Source organism: Plecotus auritus, assembly GCF_963455305.1.
Source record: "Plecotus auritus genome assembly, chromosome: 5".
NCBI classification, from domain to species: Eukaryota; Metazoa; Chordata; class Mammalia; order Chiroptera; family Vespertilionidae; genus Plecotus; species Plecotus auritus.
Window position 1 is genome coordinate 40,456,130 of NC_137776.1, and position 12,431 is coordinate 40,468,560.

General features: G+C 39.5%; 1 protein-coding gene across 1 annotated transcript in view; it reads right to left on the minus strand.

Moving 5' to 3' along the window:
• Nucleotides 1–12,431, minus strand: part of ITGA4 (integrin subunit alpha 4) — a 90,438-nt gene that overhangs the window by 38,811 nt on the left and 39,196 nt on the right. The window contains exons 11-15 of the mRNA XM_080670799.1: nucleotides 11,086–11,180; nucleotides 9,809–9,899; nucleotides 6,701–6,746; nucleotides 6,175–6,329; nucleotides 1,416–1,570 (exon numbers count right to left, since the gene is read on the minus strand). Coding sequence (XP_080526925.1) covers nucleotides 1,416–1,570; nucleotides 6,175–6,329; nucleotides 6,701–6,746; nucleotides 9,809–9,899; nucleotides 11,086–11,180 — 542 coding nt within the window. The remainder of the gene's footprint in view (nucleotides 1–1,415; nucleotides 1,571–6,174; nucleotides 6,330–6,700; nucleotides 6,747–9,808; nucleotides 9,900–11,085; nucleotides 11,181–12,431) is intronic.

Here is a 12,431-nt window from a genome sequence, read left to right on the forward strand (position 1 = left end):
TATGTAAAATTTTTAAAAGAGAACCTCTTTAATCTCTAGCATCTAAATGATGGCTACATTAATATCATTCCATACTTTTGGCTCCCGACCATCTGATTGCTTTTTCAAGTACAATAAAAACTGCTCAGGGAAATGAGGAAACAGCATAGGGATTAGTGTTCTTAGCATGTAACAGTGTATTGGAGTCCTGATGCTTGTTTGCATTTGCTTGGAATAAGTATCAAAGGGACAATTAAGTTCTAAGCTGAGGCTACTATTTGAAATCCCAGAAACGGCTCCTGGGAATAGTTTGGCTTTTTTTGTGACAATAGATTTTCTGATGAAGTACACCATTCCCTCTTGAAAAAGACCTGGCACTGCTTCATCTGATAAAATTTGACCAATGCAAGGAACATGATGATCAGTTTGGGAACGGGTGTTTTAATAAAAGAAACATGAAATCGGCTGTGCTTTGGCAGGACATACCCCACACCATCATGCGAGCCGTCCTCCTGGCCCACAGCTGATCCCTATCCCACTACAACTGTGCACGTTCCCACTGACATCACTGACAATGCTGGCACGGAGACAATGACATAACCCAAGAGCAGTCATGTTGCATTCTGCTTTGTTAGAGGCACACGAAAAGCAAACCAACTTTCCCACCTCCTGCCTGCCCTCCCCACTCGCCACCCACCTCCCTCTGCCTCCCCCTGCAAAAAAAAGCCCTCCTCAGGAATAGATCTGAGGCTCAGCTGAGCTGTTCAATATGTACATTTCTAGGTAAGGGTATAAACAGAGATAAGAACATTGCAATTGTAGAAAGGAAAAGGCAATTCTTTTAAAAACAGTGATGCAGTAAAATGTAATAAATGTGAAATAAAGGAGGTGCAAAAAGTGGACTTTGAATTATCCAGGTCACAGGTTATTAAAGGTTTTGAATCTGGAGCAATAAAATAGGTCAGCTAGTTCAGGAGGAGATAGCACTGGCTTTTAACTGTATATTATAAAAAGATACCAATGTCCTAGGTCAGTGGTCGGCAAACTCATTAGTCAACAGAGCGGCAAACCACTGCCCTAGGTGGTTTGGCTCAGTGGATGGAGTGTCGGCCCGAGGATTGAAGGGTCCTGGGTTCATTTCCAGTCAATGGCAGGTACATTTGGTTGCAGGCTCAATCCACGGCCCTGGTTGGGATGTATGCAGGAGGCAATCAATTGATGTGTCTCTCTCACTTTGATGTTTCTCTCTTATCTCTCTCCCTTCCTTCCACTCTCTCTAAAAAAATCAATAGAAAAATATCCTCAGGTGAAGATTAACAACAAACTACACCACCACCACCACCACCAACAAAAAAATAGATACCACGTACTAAGATTTTTACTGTACTGATAATATTGAAGTTTATACATTAATAATACAAACTAGTCTACATTACCCGCATAAATGCTTGATGTGTTCTACAGTTAGCGACTGTGCTTAATACTTTCATGCTTCCTGTAATCACATCGGAAGTTCCATTAGAAGAGAAGTAAAACCTCGATGGAGACTCCGCCTTTCTGCTCACATCCAAACTCATGTTATAAAACAAAACTGAAAAAATGTAGAGAGAATTGCAATTAATTTCTGAAAGCATTTTGTTATTTTTGAAGTGATCAAAGTTATAGAGAATATTGGAAATGTCTTAAATTCTATTCAACAAATAGCTTTTAAAAACTAACCTGAACTATGAAAGAGAGAACAATTTAAAATACAAATTACAAAAGTTATTTTTATAAATAAAAATGTATAAAATTTTCTCTAGGTTTCTAATTTTAACCATATTAAAATCTTTAGTTATCTGCTTAATCCACTTTTATGTAAATGTTTCAAAACGACAGTACCAAATTGTTACTAATAATAAAAGTCCTGAGTAAAGTTTCAAATTTCTTTGGAGTCCTTTTTTGTGCTTAGAAAACCTGTCTACAGGAGTACAGGCAGAGTACTGTGCTCAGATGTCATCTGGAATACTTCTGTCTTGTGTGGTTGTATAATTCACTTCATATGTTGTTAGGGTCACTTATTTGCATTTGTTTCCAGTTTGAGGGGTTGATCTTTTTCTTTTGATTTGTTATTGTTTTTTTAATGTAAAGTGAACACACGATTCAAAAGTCAAACCTATATAAACAGTTTACTCAAAGATGTCTTCTTTTCCAGCCCTGGGCCCTGATAAGTCAGCTCCACAGTTTTATTGGTTTCTAGTTTGAACTTCAAGTGCTGATTTGGGCAAAAATAAACAAATACAGACAGACATTCTCTCAATAAATATTTTGGCAGTTCTGTAAGAAGTTATTTCAGCAGTCACCAACCTTTCGGACCTCACGGACCACCAGTGGTCTGTGGACCACCAGTTGGCAACCGCTGACTTATTTCAAATCTGACATAGTTACATAATCATCTGCTAATGATCTCCAGTAAGCAAAACAATAAGGAAAATTTACAAGCAACTTTTTAAAAAAAGCTCAAGCCAGATCTTATCAAGAAAGAGCCATTTCTTGACTCTAAAGAGGTCTTTGCAAAACAAGCTGCATCTAATAGTTTGTTGAGGTGTTACTCATATAGGAGCTATAATTCATTAAGTGGTAATTTATGTAACTCCTAAAGTGTTCACTTATATTTTAGGCATAACAAACTCCTCTGAAAGTATTTTATCTATTTATTTCAGGGAAATCTACACTCCCACAAATTTCAAATAAATTTGTCAATCTTCCTTTTATTTAGAAAATAAATAATAAAGTCCAAATCAATTGGCTTCAAAATCATAATAACTGAGATTCAATTCCTTAAAGATATTCAGACAAAAGTAAATGAAAAAAGGTGAATAAAAATCCACTCACAGTAAGAGGCAAAAATGTTCTGGTTTCATTAAACACTAGTGGCCCAGTGCATGGATTAATGCACATTGAAAGGAAATTAATTAGAAGTATTTTAATATCACTATTCACTCTTTCTCTATAATAGAAGTGTCAACCAAATTCACAATCAACAATGACAGATCGAAACACATGTGTGCGATTGGCGCCAGCAAGAGCTTTACATGTATCGTGCATGTTCAAGTCAACTTAGCCTTTTATAGATATAGAATAAACTTGCTTAATTAGATCTGCTTTCTGATGTAGCTAAACTTTTTCCAGTCCAGTGAAGCACCCCAACTTCTTTTAGGTAATTGTCAGCAACACAGCAGTAAATATCAACACGAAGCAGATTATTATTGTAGACCACGCAGGGAGAACAAAGGGTAAACTATTTAACTGCAGCAGTGTTTGGCTATATTCTGCGCAGTGAGAAAACCTGAAGTCATTTTCAAGGTCCATCATTTCTTACTTCTTTTCAGTTGGGTCAAGTTTCTAAATCTCTGTTTTCTAGCTAATGAAAAGAAAATAGGATTTCACCTAGTCTCCTATCTACCTACTCTAGGTCTTCTGTGAGGATCAAATCAAATGAGGCACAGGAAAATGCTTCACAGACACTTGGTTAAAGTGTGAAATGTTTGCAGCTGGCTATAAAGCAAGTCATGTTCCTGGGCTGAAGAAACTGCAAGGAGGCTAGTTGTCACTAGGGAGATGAAGCCAGGCATTGCTACATGACATCATTACCCAGACGGACACTTAGCATATTAGCCTTTTATATATATAGACTAGGGGCCCGGTGCACGAAACTTGTGCACTGGGGGTGGTGGGTCCCTCAGCCCAACCTGCCCCCTCTCACATACTGGGAGCCCTCAGGGGATGTCCTACTGATGGCTTAGGCATGCTCCCCATGGGGAGCAGGCCTAAGCCGCATTCTGGTCTCCCTTTGTGGGAGGCGACCAGGCTGATCAGGGGAAGGCACCAGCCCCATCACCCCGCTGCTGCAGCCACTGCCAGTCACCACAGCCACCAAGGTGTTTTCATCAACATGGACTCCAGTCCCTTCACAATGAAAAAATGACTTTCTTTAGGCATTTTTAAGATGTGTCTTTCATAGGATATGACATTTCTCTCTTTCTTGTTTTTTATCCTCACCTGAGGATATGTTTCCATTGACTTTTAGAGAATGTGGAAGAAAAAGGGAAAGACAGAGAGAAACATCAAAGTGAGAGGAACACTTTGATTGGTTGCCTCCTGCATGAGCCCTGACCTGGGCCCCACCCAGGAAGGAGCCTGCAACCTAGGTACATGCCCTTGATCAGAATTGAACCTAGACCCTGCGGTCAGCAGGCCGAGGCATTATCCACTGAGCCAAACTGGCTAGGGCAGGATATGACATTTCTTAGCCCTCCAGCAGCGGACCTTCGTTTTTTTCTCCAGAAGTGTGGTGGAAAAACCCTAGATCACCTTTTTGGATTCTTATTACCCAAGTTACTAAGAATATTACCAGTGGCATACAGGAAGCTTAGCCAATGGGCAGTCAGAAAAGGTGTTTCCTCTGTAGTTCACACCAATCGCTGGCTGGGCCCTGCCCAGGCCTAAAGCCTCTGGCCGAAGCTTTAGGCCTGGGCAGGGGACCCCCAGCTCCCTCTGATCGCCAGCTCCACACCTGCCCAGGCCTAAAGCCTCGGGCCAAAGCTTTAGGCCTGGACAGGGGACCCCCAGCTCCCTCCGATCGCTGGCTCTGCCCCTGCCTCCTCAGCTCTGATTGCAGGCTTGGTCCTGCCCAGGAGCCCCCTGGCTCAGGCCCTTCCCAGGCTACTCAAGGGCCCATGCGGGGCCTACCTCAGAGTGACCTGGGTGACAGGATGTTCCCGGGACCCAGGCGCTGGGTGCCTATGTATGCAAATTAACTGCCATCTTTGTTGGGTTAATTTGCATACTCACTCTGATTGGCCATGGGTGTAGCAGAGGTACAGTCAATTTACACGTTTGTCTATTATTAGGTAAGATACTTAATGTGAATTATTTCTCCCAAGGAGTCATTTTACAACTATAAAGCATGTTTTTGTAACACTGCTGTGGTTATTTATGAATTTCAAATATTTGTTTTCAACCAATTAAAAAATATCTGGTCACAAAGGAATTGGTAGTACAACATATACTGATTTTACATAAAAGGGAAACAGTCCTATCAATTGAGCACCTATCTTTTGGATAATCCATTAGCTTGTCTGTGCTCTTGTGTTACTGGAGTCACACTCTCAAACTGCCACTTCTTCCATCAGGAACCAGATGAAGGATGTGCCCACAGTCCTATCACTGCATCTCTAGCCAGGACTTTTGTGGAGTGCTATAAAAAATGAGTCTGACCACAAGTAGAGATGCTAGGCTCCTTCTGTACTTCTCACTACAGGCTAATTCAGGCTGGAGCATCTGTTACACATCTGTTATTTGGTTCAGTATTTGCTGCCCTACATGATGTTTAGATGAGGGCAGCCTGTAGGGTCATGAGTACAGTCAACTGTTAAGTGTGGGGCTCATAAATTTTGTGAATTATTGATGTCCAAATGATAAACCCAGGTCTCTATCATAGGCTAGTTTCATTAGTAGTCATTCCCATATTAGCCTTAGTATAACATAATTAGAAAAATTAACTTTTTAGTAAAAAATGTAATATTTATCAAGTTACATATTTGGATTTGGGATTAACCACAATTTTGGATGAGCCATATCAATGCTACTTTTTGCAGAGAGGAAAACTGAGTTACCTACATATAGAAAAATATGCACAAGCACTCAGGAATCGAGAGCCATAATAAATCCTTAACAGATGTGTGTTATTTATGAAAAGTGGAATCAGGGTCTAGACTTTAGAAAGGTTCTTCAGTTAGTCAAGCAAGACAGAATATAAAGAAAAGAACCTTCTCTCTCCCTGGGTTTCCAACTTAAGCTAACACCACGCTTTAAGGAGCCCAGTAAAACCGAGGAGGAACTGTGGTGATGCTTTTTCTGTTCTAAAGAGCTGTTACAGATTAAGCTCAGTTGGTTCACTTTAAATAATACAGCAAGTGATACACTTGATTTGCTTATCATAACCTCTAAACAATAGTAACCTCTTAATGTGTCCCACTCGTAGGTTAGAATAATGAGAGAATCTGAAAGATGGGGAAGAAAGGTGTATCAGGTGACTGCTCTCTCCTGCCCCAAAGCAGTCCTCCATGGTGACACAGAGTGAGGGCTCAAAAGATGACAGTGAGATTAATGGGTAAAGTACACATTCTATTAATTTTGTAAGGGTGCCCTTACCAATATAACCTGGAACCTCTTTGCCCTTGTATGAGAAACAGAGTGTTAGATCCATGCACACAGAAGGCAATCCATTTTCAATGCAGTCAAAATTTGTTCTGTTTACTGACTCAGGATGGTTTAAAGAAGCTTCGACAATCACTACAGGTCTTGTCCTAAGGAGGAAATAAAATTAGCAATATTAACTACAGAATTATTTTTCCTTAGGAAAAGAATTGCATTGGTTTTGTCAGTTTCCATTGACTAAGTAATTTCATGCAACTGTTTTATTAATAGTATGTGCATATAAACTCAATTAAATTTCCATGCATGAACCAAGAGGAATTTTCATAAAATATTGACTTTGTCTGATTATATTAATTATATCTATGTAAGGTGGGAAAAGTATCCTAAAGTTCAATAATTAAATTTCGGACTACCAAAAAGAGGGTTATGAGGTCACCACCACTGCTGATTTTAAAAATTGCCTCCCATCATTTACAATTAAGCCCAATTGTCATTAAGCAGCAAAATGTATCAACCTTACCTTAGCAACACAGCAGAATCAGACCGAAAAGCACCAACTGCTATATCTGGAGAATAAAAACAACACGGATTAATGATCATCATTAATCAAAGAGATCTACTTTTCAGTCAGAAATATTTAACTACACATCACCTTTTGACTATATCAAAACACTTTACAGAAAATTAGAAAAGGTATGCTTACATCTTAAGATTTATTCCACATTTTTCTGAATCTACTCAGTTGCAATGACATTCATCCTTTTATAATATAAACATAATGTGATATAAAATGAAAACCCAATTTTTAGACTAGAAACATTCACCCAGAAATCTTTCAAATTACAAAAAAGAGAACCCACAAAAACAGTCTTCTTTCTTTTCATCATCATACGAGAGGCCCGGTGCACGACATTCGTGCCCTTGGAGGTGGGGGCGCTCAGCCCAGCCTACGCCCTCTCGCAGTCCAGGACCCCTTGGGGGATGTTTGCATGCCACGGAGGCAGGAGAGGCTCCCACCACTGCCATTGCGCTCGCCAGCCATGAGCCCATTGGCGAGCCCAGTTTCTGGCTGAGCAGCGCTCCCCCTGTGGGAGCACACTGACCACCAGGGGGCAGCTCCTATGTTGGTGGTTAGTGCTCCTAACAGCGACCTGTCTTTCCGCGGTTCGGTCAATTTGCATGTTAGCTTTTTATTACATAAGATGGTTCATTTACTTTTATGGTTGTTTTTAATTTTATAAAGAATAAGGAGTATCAAGATGGCGGCATAGGTAAACACCTAAACTGCTGCCTCGCACAACAATTTCAAAACTACAACTAAAAGACAGAACGGACACCATCCAGAACCACAGGAAAGCTGGCTGAGTGAAAATTCTACAACTAGAAGGAAAAAGAAAAGCTCACAGAGAATTGGAGGTACGGCAAAGGGTCTTTGTGCGCGCAGAGAGGAAGGGCGGCTGAGAGCCTGGCTGACTTTCCCTGGCGGAAGGGGGAAGGAAGCCTCCGACCGCACTGAACCCCAGTTCTGACTGCACTGAACCCCAGTTCTGGGCGAACCCCTGGGGACCCATGCTCTTACGGGGGGAGTCTGGACTCTCGGGCGGAGACTCGAGCTGGGAAAGGCAGAAGTCTGAAGGCGCGCGCGTGCCAGTGCGCACAAAGGCTGCGGAGGTTGCCACAGGCTTTCCCTAGTGGAAGGGAGTCAGAGGATTCTGACTGCACTGAGCCCCAGTTCTGACTGCAGTGAACCCCAGTTCCAGGCGAGCCCCTGGGGACCCACGCTCTTGTGGGGGGAATCTGGACTCTCAGGCGGAGACTCGAGCTGGGGAAGGCAGAGGACTGAAAGCGCACATGCGCGCAAGGGCAAGGCTGACAGGAAGCCAAGACTGAGACTCCACCCCATCCAAGCTGAGCACAGAGCCTATTGCAATTTGGCAAGTCTAATCCTATAAGGCTGTCTCCAGCACCGAACTTCTCCCAGCATAGACACAGCTGATCCATACAGCCAACTGGCCCGGAGGTCAATTCTTCCCAGTGATACCAACAACAATAAAGACTTAATTACAACAAGGCTGTACACACAGTCCACAAAGGGGTGCACCAAGAGTGTCCACCTCAGGTTAACTGGGGAAGCAGACCCACTGGGCCATATTGGAAACCTAGCACAAATATCTACCTTACCAACTCAGGGAATCAATGAAAATGCGGGGTCAAAGAATCAGATCACAAACGAAAGAAATGGAGGAAAACAAACGACTGGATATAGAATTCAAAACCACGGTTATAAGGCTTTTTAAGAATATCCTAGAAAAGGCCGATAAATATAACGAGACCCTCGAAGATATGAAAAAGGACCAACTAGAAATTAAACATACACTGACTGAAATAAAAAATATTATACAGAGACCCAGAAACAGAATAGAGGAACACAAGAATCAAGTCAAAGAATTGAAATACAAAGAAGCAAAAAACACTCAACCGAAAAAGCAAAAAGCAAAAAAAAAAAATCCAAAAAGTTGAAGATAATGTAAGAAGACTCTGGGACAACTTCAAGCGTACCAACATCAGAATTATGGGGGTGCCAGAAGAAGAGAGAGAGCAAGATACTGAAAACCTATTTGAAGAAATAATGACAGAAAACTTCCCCCACCTGGTGAAAGAAATAGACTTACAAGTCCAGGAAGGACACAGAACCCCAAACAAAAGGAATCCAAAGAGGACCACACCAAGACACATCATAATTAAAATGCCAAGAGCAAAAGACAAAGAGAGAATATTAAAAGCAGCAAGAGAAAAACAGTTAATTACCTACAAGGGAGCACCCATACGACTGTCAGCTGACTTCTCAACAGAAACTATGCAGGCCAGACGGGAGTGGCAAGAAATTTTCAATGTGATGAATAGCAAGAACCTACAACCAAGATTACTCTACCCAGCAAAGCTATCATTCAGAATTGAAGGGCAGATAAAGAGCTTCACAGATAAGAAAAAGCTGAAGGAGTTCATCACCACCAAACCAGTATTAAATGAAATGCTGAAAGGTATTCTTAAAGAAGAGGAAGAAGAAAAAAGTAAAGAGAAAAATTATGAACAACAAATACATATCTATCAACAAGTGAACCTAAAAATCAAGTGAATTAAAAACCTGAGGAACAGAATAATCTGGTGAATATAATAGAATCAGGGGCATAGAAAGGGAGTGGACTGATAATTCTCAGGGGGAAAGGGGTATGGGGGGTTCATGAAGAGAATGGACAAAAATCATACACCTATGGATGAGGACAGTGAGGGGGAGGTAAGGGCAGAAGGTGGGGTGGGAAATGGGTGGAGGGGAGCTATGGGGGAAAAAAGGAGAAATAATTGTAATAATCTGAATAAAGATTTATTTAAAAAAATAAAAAAAATAAAAAACAAATAAAAAAAAGAATAAGGAATAATGTTAAATAACTAACAGTGTAAAGCTCAGGAATTACTTAACCATGTCAGAGACATCCTTGAATTCAAAAAAGCTTTAAAAATGAAGGAAAAAGTTATCAGTAAATCAGAACTTTCTTATGTACTTCTCAATAAATAGAATCCACAACAGAGCATATCCCAATATAAAAAATAAGGTAAATTTTATACTCACCCATATATCCATTATTATCTGCATCAATTTGGCCAGATATGGACTGTCCAAACATACTTAAGGATTTGCTGATTTGAAGCCCTTCAATTCTCTAAAAAACAGGTAAGTTGAGTGAGAAGTGCTTTTGAACACCCTCTATTCTAGAGAAGCAATGATTTAGTTAAAAAGCCTTCCCATGCCCTGGCACATTTATGAACAAAATACATTTTAGCTAAGTCAAACCCTTGTATCTCAGAGAAACAAAATTTTCCAGCTTTCCCTGGGCAGTTGACATCTAAAAAATTACTTCATTTTGTGAGCAAAGGGAAATCATGTAGTACAGATCTCCTATAATGGTCCTGACCCCTCTCCCCAGTCTTCTCTTTGGTTCTATATTCATTTCCCTGACCAGCATGAACTACCAAACAAGTAATCTGGAAAATAAGACACTTCTGGTCACTTAGTGGAGCCCTCAACTCAGGCTTATGAGGAAAGCCACCCGTTAGCAAATTGCATCCTAGCATTTGACAAGGACAACTCAAGTCCTGTGCTTTCTATTCCATGGGTCTCATTTCATGTCTAGATAGTGATTTATTAAGTATCAGGCCTGCTACCCAGTCTTAGAAAATCAGTATTTTTTACTAGACAAATACACACCTTTCATGTTAAATATGGAAAGCCACATGCCTATTTTTGCCTAATCAGAAATAACAGTATGAGCTAATGTTTTCATAAAAGTGTCTTTGGAAAAGCTTTTCTTCTCTGCATGTGCATATAGTTGTTTACTATGCATTGAAATGGCCTATTTTTTTCAGATTACATAGAAGTGAAGTCAGAGTTAGATCAGGAACTTTATGAAAGTGCTATCATCTTACTGCTTTGCACTGAAAGAACACAGAGTAACATATAGAGTGTTTGCTCTCTCTGTGCGTTCTCCACGACATATGGAGCTTTAGCCACAAGACATGATTGTTAATCAAATCCAAATGGGCTCATTTGGAATAGTATAGATATTACCTCAGAACATAAATTTAATGAAACACAGAGAGAAATCTTTATAGCTTAATGACAAGCTAGGATGGAAGTGAACTAGAACTCTTATTTATGGGGGGAAAATGGTTCCAAAGACTTATTAATACCCTTACAAATGAGACCACCTATTATAGTGATAAAAATGGTGAAATAGGATATTAAGTATTTGAACAAACAAATTAAGAAAAAGAAGTCTCATTAACACCGGAAATGTTAAATAAGCTTTTATTACCAATGCTTCTTTAGAAAATAGAATCATCTCCTACCTGTGAGAAGGCTGACGAGATCCCATCTGCTCCACCATTGTAAATATAAATGGCGCCTCGCAAGTCATCTTCCTGTGGAGCTCCAATAGCAACATCTATTCAAGAATGTAAGTGGTGGAAAAATAAATCCTTGATGCAACTCTGAAAACTAACCTGCATACTCCTTAATCACATCAGATAACACAAGAAACTCCTTATAAAAAAAACTAACACTTTTTTCATTAGAAAAAAAAAAGATTACAAAATACTAATATCATCACAACAATGTACAGTGTTGTGCATGAAAGAAGCAGAGTAAATGGGTCTGAGAGGCAGTTTAACAGAATGGTTACGGGCATGGGCTCTAGAGCCAGACCCCCGGGGCGGACCCCAGCATTGCTGCTGTGCTGTTATACTGGACACAATTCTTAACCCCTTTGTGTCTCTTCTGTTCCCTCACCTATAATACAGGGTCATAAGAAACTCAGTCACTCAACACAGAAGGACATTATTCATCTGCAGTGCTCAGAGCAGCACCTAGATTAGAACCTAATAAATTATCATCATCTATGAAAAGCATAACCAAAGAATCCTTACTTTGAGTTTTTGAGTTCTAAGATTTACTTTCTTTGCAAAATGACTTCTAAATTAACTCATGTTCCAATGCAAGTAATTAAGGTATTTGTTCAGGCTATCTACACACACACACACACACACACACACACACACACACAAGATTTCAGAAAATAGATATGTTCTATAAAATAATGACTGCATCACCTTTATGACTTTATTAAGATTCACATCAGATTATGACATCATGAGAAAAGAAAATATTTGATCAACTCACATAAAAAAAAAAAGCCAAGTGAAAATAGAAACTATGAATGACATGGTTGGTTACATGCTGTAAATATAGAGTACATAGAAAAAAAATTCTACATTTTTCTACTTATTTACTAAGTATTATGTCTATTTATTTGGGTATATTCATATTTTTGTTTATATGCAATGTTTTCTCATTACTTTAATAGAAATCTAAAATATAGCAAGTTTGCTTTTATGATTTTCATTTCTTATCACTGTTCATCAGACCTAAAAATTTTTTATAAAACAAGGTGGCAGTTTTTTACTGCCATTTCAATGCAAATAAAATAATCTTTAATATATAACTTTAGACCAAATACTGTGTAGTTTTAAAACTGCAAGAGCTTTTCTATTTTCATGTAAAAATAACTGGTTGATACATCTTGTATTTTTGTTTAGACCTACTAAGGTTACCCTCCTGGACTTGTACAAATTATTTTAAATTTTCATATACAAATACACCCATTCATTTGTTCATTCAGTGGGCAACTATTGAGCAC